Source organism: Carassius gibelio, chromosome B11 (assembly GCF_023724105.1).
Source record: "Carassius gibelio isolate Cgi1373 ecotype wild population from Czech Republic chromosome B11, carGib1.2-hapl.c, whole genome shotgun sequence".
Classification (NCBI taxonomy): Eukaryota; Metazoa; Chordata; class Actinopteri; order Cypriniformes; family Cyprinidae; genus Carassius; species Carassius gibelio.
Window position 1 is genome coordinate 24,345,638 of NC_068406.1, and position 22,616 is coordinate 24,368,253.

A 22,616-nucleotide genomic window follows, 5' to 3' on the forward strand; every position below is an offset into this window, starting at 1 on the left:
TATGAAACAAAAGGTGCGTTCACGCCATGTTGTAATTCCCTTAATCATGCGATACCAACGTAATTACATCTAGTGAACTGGGAGTTTTCTGAGAACTTGTAACACCTGGCCACTCCAGATTCATTAGGCGTTATATTCAGTCTTGGGGAAAGTTACTTTTAAAAGTTATGCATTGCAATATTTTGTTACTCCCTAAAAAAGTAACTAATTAAGTCACTGAGTAATGCATTACATTACTTTTGCATTGCTTTTTTAATATGAGCTGGGCTTACTTGTTTTTAAATATAAGAATTTCTCTATATAGCAAATGTTAAAATCCCTTTCACATTAAAAAAACACGTGCTTACTGTAGAACAGAGGAGAAGAAGGTTCAACACAACAACAGCAACAACAAAAAACAATGAAGTCCAATTGTTAGTTTATCTAGTCATTTGTTAGTATGATTGCACTGGATAATCAAAGGTCAGCAGCAAAGACATTATTATTATAACTCAACGTGAGTTACGTAGTCAGATTACTTTTTTCAAGTAATTAGTAAAGTAATACATTACTACAAACCTGCAATCATTAAATACATTAAATAACATAACTTATCTAATCCCATTTTATTAAATAATGTCTTTTGTAATGCTTGTAATGCATCACCCCAACACTGTTATGGCACTGACAGTGCGACAGTTCAGTGTTCAGACTTTTGGTAAACATTAAAGCATATTATGTTTTTGACTATCACGTGGAGGACACCTAGGTAATGCCATATTGTAGTTTATTTTTTAAGTAACTTTTCCGGTCACTGGGTGAATGCTGCTGTTGTTTGTGAGAGAAATCAGAGATCTTCCCACCCATTCAGAGATGATTGTTGTCAGCTCTCTGCACTTCTCAGTCTACTAACTAGTAGACAGGGAGGAGGAGGAGGAGAGCTTTGGTCATGGACCCTGTGTTACGGACTCTGGAGATGCTGGGTGTGTTTTTCTCGCTGTCCGCCTGCTTGTGTTCGCTGGTCACCCTCATGATGCCGCAATGGCTCACACTTTCCACCGAGCTCCTGCCCACCGAGAGCTTCCAGCTGGGATTGTGGGAAACCTGCGTGGTTCAGGATCTGGGGATGACCGAGTGCATGCCATACAACACTCTTCTGGGTCTGCCACCGGACATCCGGCTGGCACGAATCCTGATGTGCACCACTGTGGCGACGGGTTTGATCGGCGGGTTATTCGCCATCCCGGGCATCAACCTGGTGAACAGCTGCAGATGCACGGAGAGCGTCAAAGCCAGAAGGACCTTGAAGATGCTCGGCGGGATCTTCTGCATCGTCGCTGGTGTCCTCGGTCTCGTGCCGGTCTCGTATGTGGCACATCTGACGGTTCTCCGGTTCTTCGACGAAAGCGTGCCAAGCGTGGTTCCTCGGTGGGAGTTCGGAGATGGGCTTTTCCTCGGATGGACGGCTGGGGTTTTGCATTTGGTGGCTGGTTTCTTATTGGTCACTTCTTGTTTGTTTATGCAAGACGAAACGTGTTCGCTAGACCAATCCTTAGCGCTACACAGAGCTCAGATGACGCGTCCAGAACGCTCTCCACACGGGAGAACAGAATATGTGTGAGATTTTTGAGAAATGCACTTATCGGTTGCACTTTGCACTGAGATTATCATATATATATTCAAAGATTGTAAATAGAACGCTGCTGTTTTCTGTTGTCGGGAAGATTAGATTTCATATTTTTTTGATTGCAAATCATTTTGTGAATCATTTTATAAGCTCAAACCCAAATCTGCATGTGAATGTAATTCTAATGAAACCACACAGTTTGGTAATAGTGGAAATAAATGATGCAAACTTTCAGAGAAAATGCAACTTAGGTTTTCAAGACAACATATGAGAGGCATTTTTATGCTAATTATCCAAATCATATTGGAAAACCGATGCAAGAGTTTTTATGTTTTAGAGAGAGTGGTTGAATGACAGGAAGATGATATTGTGTTCTCTGAAATGTCAAAATACTAAAGTTGATGATCAGTCAATAAATCAGCTGAATGCTTGTCTCGATGTTTCTACATTTTTTTATTTTTGTGCTCACGTTGTGAGTTTTCACAAAAATATGTTGTAACGTGGATATTTATTTTAATATCACTTGTGAGGCTCATGAATTAAGAAATAATATTTTAAAATACTTTTACTAAATATATTTAGTGGGGTTCAGAGCTATGAGAAAATGCTCTTTTTTGCATTAAATTTCTTTAATGCAATTTTATCCATGTATTATACTAAATGTGTTTATATTTAATTCAGGACTTATGGAGAATCAGTGGAAAATCTTTCACCTTCATTTTGCATTATAATGATTTTTTTAAAAAGTGAACATTTGCAACTTTATAATTTTTATGTGTTCCTCCCTTGCTTATATTATCATTTTAAAGAAGTAATTAAAAAAAATTATAATAAAAACGAATATTCTGAACTGTTCTTCTAAAAAGCAGGAGCTAAAACGTTTTGTGCTGACAAAATGTAGGGAAAAACAGTTTTCACTAAAATGTCTTTTAATTTTCATTGTGCAATTTGCTTTATTTTATAGTTTAAAAACACATTTATGAGTGTGATTATAAATTAAGAAAGAGTATTAAAAAATTCCTCAAAGTCTCAGATCACTAGTGAAAACGCAATTTTTCTTTTCCAGTATTTATTTATGTTTTGCATTTTTCTCTTTTAATCAGATTTTTTGAGCTGTCTGTCATTTAGTATTCGTTTGTACTACATGAACAAAAAAAATCTTCATTTTACAGAATTATATATCGTTTTTTTTTAGAATTTTCAAACTTTATTTCCAAGGTTAAATTTTTTTAAATATGTTCCTCTCAGACTTTTGAACTCTTTATTAACAATATATTTCAAGCTAAAAAAAATCACTTTATATATTGTGGTGCTGAAACGGTTTTAAGTCCTGATGCTGTTAATTGAACCTTCTATTCATCAAAGAATCCTGAAAAAAAATTCAAATAAAACCGCAACACTGAAAATAATAAGAAATATTAATAATTGTAATAATTGATTACACTCAGTGCTTTAAGTGGCCCAAAAGAGGTGCCGGTACTCTATTTTATTCTTTTTTTTTTTTTTTTTGATAACTCCCCTCATCCCCTGAGGTAAAAACAACTATATTGAAGGGGTTTTATATACAGCAGTCAACAGGCGACCTTAATAATAAATCCTTTTATTAGTTTGTGGATTTGCTTGAGCTAGAAAGAACTACTGAACATAAATAAAATGTGCAAAAGGGTTTTGAAAAAATACCCTTAGAAAGAGCTACTGCATTTCTTCATTAGCTTGCATCTGACCTCCAGCGATATCATTCGATATCATCTGACTCAAATGATTCGCGAACCCGCTTTGAACTTCCGAACTCATTTTAGGCACGATTTGTTTAGTTTTTGAATATACTTGATACTGTTAAAAGGGACATCATTAAAGCAAAAAATACGAGTTCACATATCACACCTAAACACGCTTGGGAAACGTAATTAGAACTAGCTACTAAATTAGTTAAAAATGCTTATCCATATACAGCTATGATTTGCGAACCCCAAAATGACTCAAATCAGTTCTTTAAGTGGCCCAAAAGGTAGGAAAAGTATGTTGTTAACAAATAAAATATCAATATTTCCATTCCAAACTGCTTTCCACGTCGAAACATCCACGAACATAACCATGTGAGCAGATCACTCTCTCACTATTTGATTGCTCTAGTCTTTATCATCTCATCATCATCATCATCCACCAATCAGAACACACGAGAACTCTTTGACCACAGCTGCTGAGCTTCTAAAGCTCTTGCAGCAGCTCAACATGGTTTTCTCTGAGGTGGTCGAATCACATCAGATTGTGGTTAATCTTGCAGATCATGACTTATCTACTCTTCCTCTCACTGTAGTTTGGTAATATAAAGATTCCTCCTTTGAACTCCCACCTCTTCTGTGGATTTTATTGTTCTGGGTCTGAATTTGGGCTCCTGGGGTCTCAAAAAAGAAACATTTTCAATCTCTAAGGTGAACGTAATGACAACACACTCTTAGAAAAAACTGACTCAAATGATTCGCCAACCTTAAATTACATCCTTAAATTACATCCTAGAACTCATGTTCTTCCTAACCATTTCTCAAGTCTCGGAGTGGAGGAGAGGGTTTCTCAACTTAAACTGTGTTTAGTTTATAAGATAAGAAATTATCTGGCACCCAAATATTTATGTGATTACTTTTCAAAAATTAATGATAAGCACAATTATTGCACCAGGGGGAGTTCCACAGATTACAGGCCTTGCTGCTTTAAGAGCTGTGTGGGAAAGTACTCTTTCCTATACTCTGCAGCTGTCCTTTAAACCTTAAACTGTTGAGCTCTATTATCATTTTAAATCTTCAATAAAAAATAAAAAAAATTGGTTATTAAACTTATGAAGAGAGAAAAAAGAAAAAAGTAAGGAAATAGAAATCCTTGAAGTAGTAGGAATACTGTATTGTCTGCTCTTGTGTCTGCTTGTCTTTGAGGAATTTAGTCTTTTTGTATGTGTGTGTGTGTTTTTATTAGTGTTTTTTGTTTATTTATTTGTATTTTTTTATGCTCCCTTTCTTCATTATCCTCAATGTTGTTAGTACATGTACTGTTAGTCATCTACTGTCGAACTCCCTAACTGATTCAAATGATTCGCGAGCCCAATAATGACTCAAATGATTCGCGCACCCGCTCCGAACTCTCGAATTGATTCAAATGATCCGCGAAGCCGCTCCGAACTGCCGAACTGACTCAAATGATTCGCGAACCCCAAACTGACTCAAATGATTCGCGAACCCGCTTTGAACTCCCGAATTGACTCAAATGATTCGCGAACCCCCTACGAACTCCCAAACTGATTCAAATGATTCGCGATCCCCAAACTGACGCAAATGATTCGCGAACCCGATACGAACTCCCGAACTGATTCAAATGATTCGCGCACCCTCTCCGAACTCTCGAATTGATTCAAATGATTCGCGATCCCCAAACTGGCTCAAATGATTCGCGAACCCGCTATGTACTTAATGATTACAAAGGGAGTTACATTTGAATATTTTCACACATATACATATTTAAAATATGAGACACCAATGTTTCTGGAGTTGAAGAAACAGAATAAGACATGCTTATTCCATAACAGTTTTATTTCCTATTTTGGTTTATGTAAATTATTATTTATTTATTTTATTTTTAGATTAACTGCCGTTTTTTCAAGGCATTGTTAGATGCCAATGTTTCCTGTCATAGCTATGCAAAGATGTGATTTCAAAAACAGTATCATAGCTATTAAGCTATATCTTATGATTTTAAATCTATATTTAACCTAAAAAATATTGCAAAGTAAAAAGAGCTGCTAAAGTCCTATTTTTAGGTGGTTGTACTTTACAATTAAATTATAGTCTTAATTGAAGTGAAGAAGGATTCTGAAATCTGAGAGTGATCAGTGTTGAGTACCACTGTAACATTAACCCTGTCTGCTTTAAATGATTCAAAATAATCAACATTTGAAAACAATAGAAATTTAGAAAAGTAATCAAAAAGTAATCAAATGTAATCAGTTACATTATTTAAAGTCACTTGAAACAGTGCCACTACATATTACATTTTAAATAAGGTAATTTGTAATCTGTAACCTATAACATTTCCAAAGTAACCATCCCAACACTGGACCTTACACCTTGCAACTCAGACAAAGATAGCTGACAAAATCAAACTAATATAAACTCATATTGGATTTTAAATGTTATTTTTGCTTAAAACAAAATCCTAAAAAAATTTAATAATAACAGATTGCAAAATAAAAAAAAGAAATTGTTTTGATTTGCGGATTGATATTATTATAATTCTTTTACTATATACATAACTGTATATACTATATACAAGCGCAATACGCTTCCGGTGCGCTGCTCAGCGGCTGCACTGCGTTTCAGTATACTATGTTTTCGGTTTGTTTGTTTGTCTAATGTCAAGTAAGTCCGGGTAGGGACTTGTAGGGGAAAGATGAAGGCTAAGAAAAACGTACTCTTGATTTGGATTTTTTGGATGATCAGTTGCTATGGACTATGTTTGACAATGCAATGTTTGACTGCATGTGAAACCCCAAACACATGCGGTGTCACGATGGGTGCACGCCTCTACACTCGGGAGATGTTGCTGGAGCTAAACTTTAAGACAACTCAAGAATCGATAACAGGCCAATATAAGAATCTGTTTGAAAATGTTCCACGTGAGCTGGTGAGAACAAAACGAAAGAAAAGAGGAAGAAGAGGAGGAATTCGGAGCCGATTGCGAAGGAGATTTAAAAAACCACCGCTGCCGTCAATCGTCTTCAGTAATCTGCGTTCTCTGAATAACAAAATGGACATGATAAGATCACACACAAGGTACTGTAATGAATTTCGTGAAGCATCTTTGCTTTGTTTTACGGAAAGCTGGTTGAAGTCTACAATGCCTGACTCGCTTTTCGAAATTCCTGAATTCACACTAGTTCGAGCGACTGCGGTCAAGCCAGCCGCACTTCAGAAAAACACCGTCAAGCCAGCCGCGAGTGAAATTTATATGCGCGTGTATTACTATAATTACGGCAATAGCAGGAACAACAGAGAGGGAACGCGCTTTCAGAGCGCTTTTCATCTATACGTTCAGATTTGATCTATGACGACCTTTTTCGCCCATCTGCTCTAATATTCGTGTAACTTATTGTTTTCCTTGACTGCTCTGTATTACTGTAATTTTCAGCCTTTCAAAGCATTACAATTATTAGTAGAAAACGAGATATGGGACATTCATTGATTTAGAAGACACTTTTTTATGATGAGAAAGAAGCAATTAAAGGTCAGTTCTTAAAGAAGACATCCCATACTATATCCATACCTCACATAAAACCATTTTACTGGAGACTTTTAGAGATATAGGATAATATTACACTTTACAAGTCTTTAAAGATCCCATTTCTAACAAGTAGAAAAAAAACAATGGTCAGTTCTTATAAGGGACTTCGCATACTATATGCAAACTTCATATCAAACCATTGTACAACAGCATTTTTGAGATATGGGACATTATTACACTTTAAAGGGTTATAAAGATCATATTTCTAATAAATAGAAAAAAAACAATGGTCAGTTCTTATCAGGGACGTCCCATACTATATACACAAAAAATCATTTTGCTAAAGCATTTTTGAGATATGGGTCCATATGGCGATTAAGAGGGCTATAAAGACCCCTATAGCGGAGTACAAAACTTTTTATCCACAGGAAGAAGGAGGCGGAAACCGGCCATCAATCAAATAAGGCTTTTAATAACAAAATAAACACAAAACACTGCGACAGCCCTTCACGGACGACTGTCGCTTACAAACAAAAACCAAACACAAACTAAAATCATGGCCTGGCCTGGCCCTCTCTCGTTGTTCACTGTTGTCGCCCCCTCTTTTGTATCCTTCCATCTCCACCGCGGGACGCGAGACCAGTGAGTGGAGCAGGCGTCGCTCATTTCCAGTCACTCCACTGGCCTCATTCCGTTCTCATGGCTCGCGGCCCCGCCCCACTCATCACAACCCTATTTCTAGAAAAAAAACAAAGGTCAGTTCATATAAGGGACATCCCAAACTATATGCAAACCTCATATCAAAGCATTTTACTGCAGCATGTTTGAGATATGGGTCCATATGGCAATTTAGAGTGCTATAAAGACCCCATTTCTAATAAGTAGAAAAAAATAATAGTCAGTTCTCATCAGTGACGTCCCATACTATGAGCACATCTCATATCAAACCATTTTACTGCAGCTTTTTCCAGAAATGGGAAATTATTACACTTTAACGGGCTGTGAAGATCCCATTTCTAATAAGTAGAAAAAAACAATGGTCAGATCTTATAAAGGACATTCCATACTATATGCACAAATCATATCAAACCATTTTACTGCAGCATTTTTGAGATATGGGTCCATGTGGCAATTTAGAGGGCTATAAAGACAACATTTCTAATAAGTAGAAAAAAACAATAGTCAGTTCTTATCAGGGACGTCCCATACTATATGCACCCTTCATATGAAACCATTTTACTGCAGCATTTTCGAGATATGGGACATTATTACATTTTAAATGGCTGTAAAGATCCCATTTCTAATAAGTAGAAAAAAGCAACAGTCAGTTCTTATCAGGGATGTCCCATACTATATGCACACCTCATATCAAACCATTTTACTGCAGCATTTTCGAGATATGGGACATTGTTACATTTTAAATGGCTGTAAAGATCCCATTTCTAATAAGTAGAAAAAAGCAACAGTCAGTTCTTATCAGGTATGTCCCATACTATATGCACACCTCATATCAAACCATTTTACTGCAGCATTTTTGAGATATGGGTCCAAATGGTGATTTGGAGGGCTATAAAGACATAATTTCTAATAAGTAGAAAAAAACAATGGTCAGTTCTTATAAAGGACATGCCATACTATATGCACACCTCATATCAAACCATTTTACTGCAGCATTTTCGAGATATGGGACATTATTACACTTTAAATGGCTGTAAAGATCCCATTTCTAATAAGTAGAAAAAAGCAACAATCAGTTCTTATCAGGGATGTCCCATACTATATGCACACCTCATATCAAACCATTTTACTGCAGCATTTTCAAGATATGGGACATTATTACACTTTAAAGGGCTATAAAGATCCCATTTCTAATAAGTAGAAAAAAACAAAAGTCAGTTCTTATCAGGGACATCCCATACTATATGCACACACCATTTTACTGCAGCATTTTTGAGATATGGGTCCAAATGGTGATTTGGAGGGCTATAAAGACATCATTTCTAATAAGTAGAAAAAAACAATGGTCAGTTCTTATAAAGGACATCCCATACTATATGCACACCTCATATCAAACCCTTTTACTGCAGCATTTTTGAGATATGGGACATTATTACACTTTAAAGGGCTATAAAGACCCCATTTCTAATAAGTAGAAAAAAACAATGGTCAGTTCTTATAAAGGATATGCCATACTATATGCACACCTCATATCAAACCATTTTACTGCAGCATTTTTGAGATATGGGTCCAAATGGTGATTTGGAGGGCTATAAAGACATAATTTCTAATAAGTAGAAAAAAACAATGGTCAGTTCTTATAAAGGACATGCCATACTATATGCACACCTCATATCAAACCATTTTACTGCAGCATTTTCGAGATATGGGACATTATTACACTTTAAATGGCTGTAAAGATCCCATTTCTAATAAGTAGAAAAAAACAATGGTCTGTTCCTATAAGGGATGTCCCATACTATTTGCACACCTCATATCAAACCATTTTACTGCAGCATTTTTAAGATACGGGACATTATTACACTATAAAGGGCTGTAAAGATCCAATTTCTAATAAGTAGAAAAAAAAAAAAAGTCAGTTCTTATCATGGACATCCCATACTATGTGCACACCTCTTATCAAACCATTTTACTGCAGCATTTTCGAGATATGGGACATTATTACACTTTAAATGGCTGTAAAGATCCCATTTCTAATAAGTAGAAAAAAACAACAGTCAGTTCTTATCTGGGATGTCCCATACTATATGCACACCTCATTTCAAACCATTTTACTGCAGCATTTTTCAGATATGGGACAATACAATGATTTAGAGGGCTATAAAGACACCATTTCTAATAAGTAGAAAAAAACAATAGTCAGTTCTTATCAGGGACGTCCCATACTATATGCACACCTCATATCAAACCATTTTACTGCAGCATTTTCAAGATACGGGACATTGTTATACTTTAAATGGCTGTAAAGATCCCATTTCTAATAAGTAGAAAAAAACAATGGTCAGTTCTTATCAGGGATGTCCCATACTATATGCACACCTCATATCAAACCATTTTACTGCAGCATTTTCAAGATATGGGACATTATTACACTTTAAAGGGCTATAAAGATCCCATTTGTAATAAGTAGAAAAAAAGAATAGTCAATTCTTATCAGGGACCTCCCATACTATATGCACACCTCATATCAAACCATTTTACTGCAGCATTTTCGAGATATGGGTCCAAATGGTGATTTGGAGGGCTATAAAGACGTAATTTCTAATAAGTAGAAAAAAACAATGGTCAGTTCTTATCAGGGACGTCCCATACTATATGCACACCTCATATCAAACCATTTTACTGCAGGACTTTTGAGATATGGGACATTATTACACTTTAACGGGCTTTAAAGATCCCATTTCTAATAAGTAGAAAAAAAGAATAGTCAATTCTTATCAGGGACCTCCCATACTATATGCACACCTCATATCAAACCATTTTACTGCAGCATTTTCGAGATATGGGTCCAAATGGTGATTTGGAGGGCTATAAAGACGTAATTTCTAATAAGTAGAAAAAAACAATGATCAGTTCTTATCAGGGACGTCCCATACTATATGCACACCTCATATCAAACCATTTTACTGCAGGACTTTTGAGATATGGGACATTATTACACTTTAACGGGCTTTAAAGATCCCATTTCTAATAAGTAGAAAAAAAGAATAGTCAATTCTTATCAGGGACCTCCCATACTATATGCACACCTCATATCAAACCATTTTACTGTAGCATTTTCAAGATATGGGTCCAAATGGTGATTTGGAGGGCTATAAAGACATCATTTCTAATAAGTAGAAAAAAACAATGGTCAGTTCTTATAAAGGACATCCCATACTATATGCACACCTCATATCAAACCATTTTACTGCAGCATTTTCGAGATATGGGACATTATTACACTTTAAATGGCTGTAAAGATCCCATTTCTAATAAGTAGAAAAAAACAACAGTCAGTTCTTATCTGGGATGTCCCATACTATATGCACACCTCATTTCAAACCATTTTACTGCAGCATTTTTCAGATATGGGACAATACAATGATTTAGAGGGCTATGAAGACACCATTTCTAATAAGTAGAAAAAAACAATAGTCAGTTCTTATCAGGGACGTCCCATACTATATGCACACCTCATATCAAACCATTTTACTGCAGCATTTTCAAGATACGGGACATTATTACACTTTAAATGGCTGTAAAGATCCCATTTCTAATAAGTAGAAAAAAACAATGGTCAGTTCTTATCAGGGATGTCCCATACTATATGCACACCTCATATCAAACCATTTTACTGCAGCATTTTCAAGATATGGGACATTATTACACTTTAAAGGGCTATAAAGATCCAATTTGTAATAAGTAGAAAAAAAAGAATAGTCAATTCTTATCAGGGACCTCCCATACTATATGCACACCTCATATCAAACCATTTTACTGCAGCATTTTCGAGATATGGGTCCAAATGGTGATTTGGAGGGCTATAAAGACGTAATTTCTAATAAGTAGAAAAAAACAATGGTCAGTTCTTATCAGGGACGTCCCATACTATATGCACACCTCATTTCAAACCATTTTACTGCAGGACTTTTGAGATATGGGACATTATTACACTTTAACGGGCTTTAAAGATCCCATTTCTAATAAGTAGAAAAAAAGAATAGTCAATTCTTATCAGGGACCTCCCATACTATATGCACACCTCATATCAAACCATTTTACTGCAGCATTTTCGAGATATGGGTCCAAATGGTGATTTGGAGGGCTATAAAGACGTAATTTCTAATAAGTAGAAAAAAACAATGGTCAGTTCTTATCAGGGACGTCCCATACTATATGCACACCTCATATCAAACCATTTTACTGCAGGACTTTTGAGATATGGGACATTATTACACTTTAACGGGCTTTAAAGATCCCATTTCTAATAAGTAGAAAAAAAGAATAGTCAATTCTTATCAGGGACCTCCCATACTATATGCACACCTCATATCAAACCATTTTACTGCAGCATTTTCGAGATATGGGTCCAAATGGTGATTTGGAGGGCTATAAAGACATCATTTCTAATAAGTAGAAAAAAACAATGGTCAGTTCTTATAAAGGACATCCCATACTATATGCACACCTCATATCAAACCATTTTACTGCAGCATTTTCGAGATATGGGACATTATTACACTTTAAATGGCTGTAAAGATCCCATTTCTAATAAGTAGAAAAAAACAACAGTCAGTTCTTATCTGGGATGTCCCATACTATATGCACATCTCATTTTACTGCAGCATTTTTCAGATATGGGACAATACAATGATTTAGAGGGCTATAAAGACACCATTTCTAATAAGTAGAAAAAAACAATAGTCAGTTCTTATCAGGGACGTCCCATACTATATGCACACCTCATATCAAACCATTTTACTGCAGCATTTTCAAGATACGGGACATTATTACACTTTAAATGGCTATAAAGATCCCATTTGTAATAAGTAGAAAAAAAGAATAGTCAATTCTTATCAGGGACCTCCCATACTATATGCACACCTCATATCAAACCATTTTACTGCAGCATTTTCGAGATATGGGTCCAAATGGTGATTTGGAGGGCTATAAAGACGTAATTTCTAATAAGTAGAAAAAAACAATGGTCAGTTCTTATCAGGGACGTCCCATACTATATGCACACCTCATATCAAACCATTTTACTGCAGGACTTTTGAGATATGGGACATTATTACACTTTAACGGGCTTTAAAGATCCCATTTCTAATAAGTAGAAAAAAACAATGGTCAGTTCTCATAAGGGACATCCCATACTATATGCACACATAATGGTTTGATATAAAACCCAGTCTACTGCAACATTAATGAGATATGGACCTATATTGTGCTTTAGGGGGCTATAAAGATAAAGGGTATATTCACTTCAGAGGCTCATAGAGAAATGTAATGTTTTCTAAAATCTATGAGTAAATCCATGGAAAACATTTTACTGTATGGTTTTTTTAAGAGCTAGCAAGTATTTCACATATAGAGTTATAAAACATTACATTTATCTATTCCAATAATAATAATAATAATAATAAACAATTGTCATAAGGGACATCACCAAATATGTGCAGCCATTATAAAAAACATTTCAGTTTACCAATCTGGAACTGCATGCATTCAGAGTCAGTTCTGAGACTTTGCATAACTTTGAGACATGTAGAAATGTCAGCTTATAAAAGTAGAGGAAAACGATGCCCATTTCATGCAAGGCACTGTCACGGTTTTGGCAGGGAGGAACTCAGGTGCAGACAGGGATTCTCAAACAAAGGGTTTATTACAAAAAGGGGAAAACAAAACCCACGAGGGGGAAAACACGGAGCAAGGTAAAGACTAAATAACTAAAACAGGACTGGACTGACAAGATAAACAAGGACTCTAAATACTAACTATAAACACTCACGGTAATACAAGGACTTCAGCGGGTACAGCACAATCTCACACACAATCACAATTGTAGAACTCAGTTGAGGTACAATCACAATGACAATGAACCGACGCAAGACAGAGCACACTAGGAGATCTAAATAGGGGTACTAATCAAGACACGACAGGTGTTACAGATAGGACAATCAAGACACGACTAGGTTAACAAGGGGGGCGGGGCAAGGGAACGAGACAACACAAGCACATGGCCCAAAGACAAGGCCATGCGCTTGTACACAAAACATGGGTCTGTCATGATCCTGCCTCAAGACTAGGAAAAATCAAGGACACGAGGGCAGAATCATGACAGAACCCCTCCCTTAAGGAGCGGCTTCCAGACGCTCCTCAAGGGAACATCAAACACGGGACATGACTGACATGACAGACTGGGACACAGACACAAACCAACAGGACATGACAAATAACAACAAAGGCAAACATGAGTACACAACGGCAGGGTTAGGGTGACAAATCAAAAAAAACAAACAGGGAAGGGGAGGGGGCGGGACCACAAAGTTCATGGGGGACAGACCAGGGCGGGTGGGTGGGGTAGGAATTTTAGTAGGACAGGACGAAGGCTGATGAGGGGGGGTACGGGCAGGTCTGGGTGGTGAGGGGCGGGGAGGGGTCTCGGGACAACTGACAGGGGACATGATAGGAGCAGACAAGGGACACGGGGCAACACTTACGGGACGCGGGGCAAGACTTACGGGACGCGGGGAGACGACAGCTGGACACGGGGGGACAACAGCTGGACACGGGGGAACAACATCTACTGGACACGGGACAATATCAGCTGGACACGGGGCAACACTCACGGGACACGGGGAAACACTCACGGGACACGGGGCTACATCCACGGGACACGGGGCTACATCAACGGGACTCATGACAACATCAGCTGGGCACGGGGAGACAACATCTACTGGGCTCGGGGGGACAACAGGACACGGGGAGAACACGGCTGGACACTCGGGACTTCTAGGGACAGGGTCTGGGGAAAAGACAGGACTGACGGGGACTTCTAGGATACGGACAAGACTAGACAAATAATCAGAAAAGGCTTTAGCCGCTAAGACAATTGGCATCTCCTTACGAGATGAGACACACTGTACTAAAGTCTTTGCTGCAGAGTCGGCCGCGGCACTCTCCTGCGCTCTCACGACTGCCGACTTGCATACTGCCCTCTTCTTTGCCGGCTCGGGCACGCCAGCGCTCACCGCTGCTGGCTCGGGCACGCCAGCGCTCTCCGCTGCTGGCTCGGACACGCTCACCGCTGCTGGCTCGGGCACGCCAGCGCTCACCGCTGCTGGCACGGGCACGCCAGCTCTCTCCGCTGCTGGCACGGGCACGCCAGCGCTCACCGCTGCTGGCACGGGCACGCCAGCTCTCACCGCTGCTGGCACGGGCACGCCAGCTCTCTCCGCTGCTGGCTCGGGCACGCTCACCGCTGCTGGGTCGGGCACGCCAGCGCTCTCCGCTGCTGGCACGGGCACGCCCACCGCTGCTGGCACGGGCACGCTCTCCGCTGCTGGCACGGGCACGCCAGCGCTCTCCGCTGCTGGCACGGGCACGCCAGCGCTCTCCGCTGCTGGCACGGGCACGCCAGCGCTCTCCACTGCTGGCACGGGCACGCCAGCGCTCTCCGCTGCTGGCACGGGAGGAGACAGGGTCACAGGACCGGCAGGCCCCCTCTTCCTCCTCTTCCTCCTTGGGCGCGGTGCAGAGGCCACAGCTGGGTCAGAGGCGGGTTGGGGGAGTTTGGTCTCGGGCAGGGCAGTCTCGGACGCCGAAGACTCAGAAGTTGACTCCCATGAAAACCGTCTCCCTCGTTTCATGGGGAGACTGCTGGCTGTGGAGGGCACCTCAGGACTCTGGGAGGGGCTTGCCTGATCCCCCAGGGTTGCCACGGCCAGGACACGACCCTCTGGGACCGTGGGCAGCTGGGTAGGTGGGGACCTCTGGGGCTCCTTCTCTCGCCCGCTCGCTCCGGAACGACCTCCCCTGGTCCCCCGGAACACCACAAGGCGAGAGCCCTCAAAACAATCTCGCTGGCTGGCTGATGCCATCCAGCATTGCCTCCTGTCTGCTGAGTTCCTTTGTGGTCGGTTCATTCTGTCACGGTTTTGGCAGGGAGGAACTCAGGTGCAGACAGGGATTCTCAAACAAAGGGTTTATTACAAAAAGGGGAAAACAAAACCCACGAGGGGGAAAACACGGAGCAAGGTAAAGACTAAATAACTAAAACAGGACTGGACTGACAAGATAAACAAGGACTCTAAATACTAACTATAAACACTCACGGTAATACAAGGACTTCAGCGGGTACAGCACAATCTCACACACAATCACAATTGTAGAACTCAGTTGAGGTACAATCACAATGACAATGAACCGACGCAAGACAGAGCACACTAGGAGATCTAAATAGGGGTACTAATCAAGACACGACAGGTGTTACAGATAGGACAATCAAGACACGACTAGGTTAACAAGGGGGGCGGGGCAAGGGAACGAGACAACACAAGCACATGGCCCAAAGACAAGGCCATGCGCTTGTACACAAAACATGGGTCTGTCATGATCCTGCCTCAAGACTAGGAAAAATCAAGGACACGAGGGCAGAATCATGACAGGCACCTCCTACTTTATTAGCACAGCTAAAATAAAATCTGGGTACTTTGGCAGTTTGGACTTACATGTATTCTAATTCAACAAAATGCTATTTAACTACATAAGTAGGAACACTTACTATTTTTAAAAGGCACATAATAATACTACCTTCGTGCAGAGTTCAGTGTCAATCCTGCTCCAGCAAACCTTTCTGTAACTATGAATTGTTCCTGACTCTTAATTAGATTAGGGTTGGAACTGAACTTTAAGTGAGATTTCCAGAAACAAGACTGGGGATACGCTATGATCCATTCATCCATTGAATGCAAGCTACTCTAAACTTTCACAGAGCAAAGACTCCATATTTGGTGTTTAGAAAGTGTGTGAAGTATAGTGTGACAGACAAGTGTGTGTGACTTCATATTTGCTGAAAGAATAGGGAGTGCCTTGCATGCAAAGGCCATTATTTTTATCTACTGTATGTATTTAACCTGATGTTTATATAAACCTCAAAACTGGGGAAAAAATATCCAGTCTATAATATATATATAAAGTAGCTCATATTCTATCAGCACAGATAGTCTGAAGTCTGATATATATATATAATATATAATATTTTTAAATTTGGATGTATGCAACAAACTGCCAAAGTACACAGACTTCAGATTATCTGTGCAGATAGAATATGAGCTACTTTGTAAGAAAAGGCCATTATTTCTTTTAAGTATTTGAAAAAAAACATTTCTATAGGTTGCAAAAAATTAGGAAATATTAAAATGTATTTGAGTGTTTTGTTCTATATGAATGCATGCTTCTACAAACTGCCACAGTACACAGACTTCACATTAGGTGTGCTTAAAATGTAGGAGGAACTTTAGAAGGAATGGCCTTTTTTTAAACTTATTTGAAATAGTTCTCAAAACTGGAGTTTCTGAGGATTTTCTTGATTTTTAACCCCAAATTGCTATCGTAAAATATCTTTATACACCAAATACTTCAGTAAAATAGTTTTATATAAGGTGTGCTTGTGGGATGTCCCATGTACTAACTGATCATTGTATTCTTCTACTTATTAGAAATGGGGTCTTTCTAGGCCTCTGAAACAGAATACATTTCAGAAAAACAGAAAAACATCTTTGCAAAATGCTAGAAATGCAGTAAAACTTTTTTATATAAGGTGTGAATATAGTATGGCACCTCCAATATACAAACTAAATATTGTTTTTTTTTTCAACTTATTAGAAATGGGGGTTCCACTTTATATTGTGTCCCTAATACCTGTGTACTTAGTAATTAGATGTGTATGTAGTATGTAACCACAGTGTAAGTACACATTAGTACATAGTATCTATAGCTCTAATGTTTGTGTAACTACATATTTGTAATAACCCATTGAATGGTATGTGTAAGTACAAATGTGCAACAGGACATTGGTGATAAAATTTATTGGTAAGAAAGTACAAATGTGTAACAGGACTAATAGCAATATTCAATTTATTATGTAATTACCCCTATGTTACACTGCAGTGGCAAGTAAATTAGGCTTTACATATAAAATGTGGTTGGTGTCCACAATGTTGCACTTTAAATGAAGTCGACAGTTCCTGAGGAGTTACCATGTAAGTACACGGGTATTAAAGTGGTGCACCAACTCCTCCCACTTTACAGAACCCTAAACCCACCCATCTCCACCACCTGGATCAAATGGTTCAAATTACTCTTATACATATTGTTGTTACAAAATGTAGATTTACATGTCCTGTTATACATTTGTACTTGCACAAACCATTCTGAGGGTTGTTACAAAAATATTATAGCCATGGATACTATATACCAATGTATACTTACACTGTGTTATATATTACGTACACATGTAGTTACATTGTATATACACAGGTATTAAGAACACTTAAGATAATGTGGGAGCGACATGGGATATTTATAGCCCAAAGAATCACCATATAGTCCCATATCTGAAAATGCTGCTGTAAAATGGTTTGATATGAGGTGTGCATATAGTATGGGACATCCCTTAAAGGAGCTGACATTTGTTTTTCAACTTATTAGAAATGTGGTCTTTATAGTCCTCTAAATTACCATATGGACCCATATCTCAAAAATGCTGCAGTAAAATGGTTTGATATGAGGTGTGCATATAGTATGGGACGTCCCTGATAAGAACTGACTATTCTTTTTTCTACTTATTAGAAATGGGGTCTTTGTAGCACTCTAAATCACCATTTGGACCCATATCTCAAAAATGCTGCAGTAAAATGGTTTGATATGAGGTGTGCATATAGTGTGGGAGGTCCCTGATAAGAACTGACTGTTGTTTTTTTCTACTTATTAGAAATGGGATCTTTATAGCCCTTTAAAGTGTAATAATGTCCCATATCTCAAAAATGCTGCAGTAAAAGGGTTTGATATGAGGTGTGCATATAGTATGGGATGTCCTTTATAAGAACTGACCATTGTTTTTTTTCTACTTATTAGAAATGATGCCTTTATAGCCCTCCAAATCACCATTTGGACCCATATCTCAAAAATGCTGCAGTAAAATGGTTTGATATGAGGTGTGCATATACTATGGCATATCCTTTATAAGAACTGACCATTGTTTTTTTCTACTTATTAGAAATGGGATCTTTATAGCCCTTTAAAGTGTAATAATGTCCCATATCTCGAAAATGCTGCAGTAAAATGGTTTGATATGAGGTGTGCATATAGTATGGGACATCCCTGATAAGAACTGACTGTTGCTTTTTTCTACTTATTAGAAATGGGATCTTTACAGCCATTTAAAGTGTAATAATGTCCCATATCTCAAAAATGCTGCAGTAAAATGGTTTGATATGAGGTGTGCATATAGTATGGGACATCCCTGATAAGAACTGACTGTTGCTTTTTTCTACTTATTAGAAATGGGATCTTTACAGCCATTTAAAGTGTAATAATGTCCCATATCTCGAAAATGCTGCAGTAAAATGGCTTGATATGAGGTGTGCATATAGTGTGGGAGGTCCCTGATAAGAACTGACTTTTGTTTTTTTCTACTTATTAGAAATGGGATCTTTATAGCCCTTTAAAGTGTAATAATGTCCCATATCTCAAAAATGCTGCAGTAAAAGGGTTTGATATGAGGTGTGCATATAGTATGGGATGTCCTTTATAAGAACTGACCATTGTTTTTTTCTACTTATTAGAAATGATGTCTTTATAGCCCTACAAATCACCATTTGGACCCATATCTCAAAAATGCTGCAGTAAAATGGTTTGATATGAGGTGTGCATATAGTATGGCATGTCCTTTATTAGAACTGACCATTGTTTTTTTCTACTTATTAGAAATGGGATCTTTATAGCCCTTTAAAGTGTAATAATGTCCCATATCTTGAAAATGCTGCAGTAAAATAGTTTGATATGAGGTGTGCATATAGTGTGGGAGGTCCCTGATAAGAACTGACTGTTGCTTTTTTCTACTTATTAGAAATTATGCCTTTATAGCCCTCCAAATCACCATTTGGACCCATATCTCAAAAATGCTGCAGTAAAATGGTTTGATATGAGGTGTGCATATAGTATGGGACATCCCTGATAAGAACTGACTGTTGCTTTTTTCTACTTATTAGAAATGGGATCTTTACAGCCATTTAAAGTTTAATAATGTCCCATATCTCGAAAATGCTGCAGTAAAATGGTTTGATATGAGGTGTGCATATAGTATGGGATGTCCCTGATAAGAACTCACTTTTGTTTTTTTCTAATTATTAGAAATGGGATCTTTATGACCCTTTAAATTGTAATAATGTCCCATATCTTGAAAATGCTGCAGTAAAATGGTTTGATATGAGGTGTGCATATAGTATGGGACATCCCTGATAAGAACTGACTGTTGCTTTTTTCTACTTATTAGAAATGGGATCTTTACAGCCATTTAAAATGTAATAATGTCCCATATCTCGAAAATGCTGCAGTAAAATGGTTTGATATGAGGTGTGCATATAGTATGTGACATCCCTGATAAGAACTGACCATTGTTTTTTTCTACTTATTAGAAATGGGATCTTTACAGCCATTTAAAGTGTAATAATGTCCCATATCTTGAAAATGCTGCAGTAAAATGGTTTGATATGAGGTGTGCATATAGTATGGCATGTCCTTTATAAGAACTGACCATTGTTTTTTTCTACTTATTAGAAATTATGTCTTTACAGCCCTCCAAATCACCATTTGGACCCATATCTCAAAAATGCTGCAGTAAAATGGTTTGATATGATGTGTGCATATAATATGGGACGTCCCTGATAAGAACTGACTATTCTATTTTTCTACTTATTAGAAATGGGATCTTTATAGCCCTTTAAAGTGTAATAATGTCCCATATCTCAAAAATGCTGCAGTAAAAGGGTTTGATATGAGGTGTGCATATAGTATGGGATGTCCTTTATAAGAACTGACCATTGTTTTTTTCTACTTATTAGAAATGATGTCTTTATAGCCCTCCAAATCACCATTTGGACCCATATCTCAAAAATGCTGCAGTAAAAGGGTTTGATATGAGGTGTGCATATAGTATGGGATGTCCTTTATAAGAACTGACCATTGTTTTTTTCTACTTATTAGAAATGGGATCTTTAAAGCCCGTTAAAGTGTAATAATGTCCCATATCTCAAAAGTCCTGCAGTAAAATGGTTTGATATGAGGTGTGCATATAGTATGGGAGGTCCCTGATAAGAATTGACTATTCTTTTTTTCTACTTATTAGAAATGGGATCTTTAAAGCCCGTTAAAGTGTAATAATGTCCCATATCTCAAAAATGCTGCAGTAAAATGGTTTGATATGAGGTGTGCATATAGTATGGGACATCCCTGATAAGAACTGACCATTGTTTTTTCTACTTATTAGAAATGGGATCTTTACAGCCATTTAAAGTGTAATAATGTCCCATATCTCGAAAATGCTGCAGTAAAAGGGTTTGATATGAGGTGTGCATATAGTATGGGATGTCCTTTATAAGAACTGACCATTGTTTTTTTCTACTTATTAGAAATGGGATCTTTATGACCCTTTAAATTGTAATAATGTCCCATATCTTGAAAATGCTGCAGTAAAATGGTTTGATATGAGGTGTGCATATAGTATGGGACATCCCTGATAAGAACTGACTGTTGCTTTTTTCTACTTATTAGAAATGGGATCCTTACAGCCATTTAAAATGTAATAATGTCCCATATCTCGAAAATGCTGCAGTAAAATGGTTTGATATGAGGTGTGCATATAGTATGGGACATCCCTGATAAGAACTGACCATTGTTTTTTTCTACTTATTAGAAATGGGATCTTTACAGCCATTTAAAGTGTAATAATGTCCCATATCTCGAAAATGCTGCAGTAAAATGGTTTGATATGAGGTGTGCATATAGTATGGGATGTCCCTGATAAGAACTGACTTTTGTTTTTTTCTACTTATTAGAAATGGGATCTTTATAGCCCTTTAAAGTGTAATAATGTCCCATATCTTGAAAATGCTGCAGTAAAATGGTTTGATATGAGGTGTGCATATAGTATGGGACATCCCTGATAAGAACTGACTGTTGCTTTTTTCTACTTATTAGAAATGGGATCTTTACAGCCATTTAAAGTGTAATAATGTCCCATATCTCGAAAATGCTGCAGTAAAATGGTTTGATATGAGGTGTGCATATAGTATGGGATGTCCCTGATAAGAACTGACCATTGTTTTTTTCTACTTATTATAAATGGTGTCTTTATAGCCATCGAAATCACCATTTGGACCCATATGTCAAAAATGCTGCAGTAAAAGGTTTTGATATGAGGTGTGCATATAGTATGGGAAATCCCTTATAGGAACAGACTATTGTTTTTTTCTACTTATTAGAAATGGTGTCTTTATAGCCCTTTAAATCATTGTATTGTCCCATATATTAAAAATGCTGCAGTAAAATGGTTTCATATGAAGTGTGCATATAGTATGGGATGTCCCTGATAAGAACTGACCTTTGTTTTTTTCTACTTATTAGAAATGTTGACTTTATAGCCCTCTAAATCGCGATATGGACGCATATCTCAAAAATGCTGCAGTAAAATGGTTTGAAATGAGGTTTGCATATAGTTTGGGATGTCCCTTATATGAACTGACCTTTGTTTTTTTTCTACTTATTAGAAATAGGGTTGTGATGAGTGGGGCGGGGCCGCGAGCCATGAGAACGGAATGAGGCTAGTGGAGTGACTGGAAATGAGCGACGCCTGCTCCACTCACCGGTCTCGCGTCCCGCGGTGGAGATGGAAGGATACAAAAGAGGGTGCGACAACAGTGAACAACGAGAGAGGGCCAGGCCAGGCCATGATTTTAGTTTGTGTTTGGTTTTTGTTTGTAAGCGACAGTCGTCCGTGAAGGGCTGTCGCAGTGTTTTGTGTTTATTTTGTTATTAAAAGCCTTATTTGATTGATGGCCGGTTTCCGCCTCCTTCTTCCTGTGGATAAAAAGTTTTGTACTCCGCTATAGGGGTCTTTATAGCCCTCTTAATCGCCATATGGACCCATATCTCAAAAATGCTTTAGCAAAATGATTTTTTG

General features: G+C 38.0%; 1 protein-coding gene and 2 long non-coding RNA genes across 3 annotated transcripts; 1 reads left to right on the plus strand and 2 right to left on the minus strand.

Annotated features, from left to right (window-relative positions):
- The first annotated feature begins 613 nt into the window (after positions 1-613).
- LOC127968644 (putative claudin-24) lies at positions 614-2,032 on the plus strand. Its single transcript, XM_052569957.1, has one exon. The coding sequence runs from the start codon at positions 929-931 to the stop codon at positions 1,598-1,600; it is 672 nt and encodes a 223-aa protein (XP_052425917.1). The 5' UTR covers positions 614-928; the 3' UTR covers positions 1,601-2,032.
- A 5,291-nt stretch (positions 2,033-7,323) lies between these two features.
- Positions 7,324-19,319, minus strand: LOC127968221 (uncharacterized). Its single transcript, XR_008155927.1, has 2 exons — positions 16,187-19,319; positions 7,324-7,609 (listed from the first exon to the last, which is right to left on the minus strand). It is a non-coding gene; the product is annotated as an uncharacterized LOC127968221 (long non-coding RNA).
- On the minus strand, positions 8,817-13,202 carry LOC127968222 (uncharacterized). Its single transcript, XR_008155928.1, has 3 exons — positions 12,060-13,202; positions 11,065-11,206; positions 8,817-9,928 (listed from the first exon to the last, which is right to left on the minus strand). It is a non-coding gene; the product is annotated as an uncharacterized LOC127968222 (long non-coding RNA).
- Positions 19,320-22,616: the final 3,297 nt, after the last annotated feature.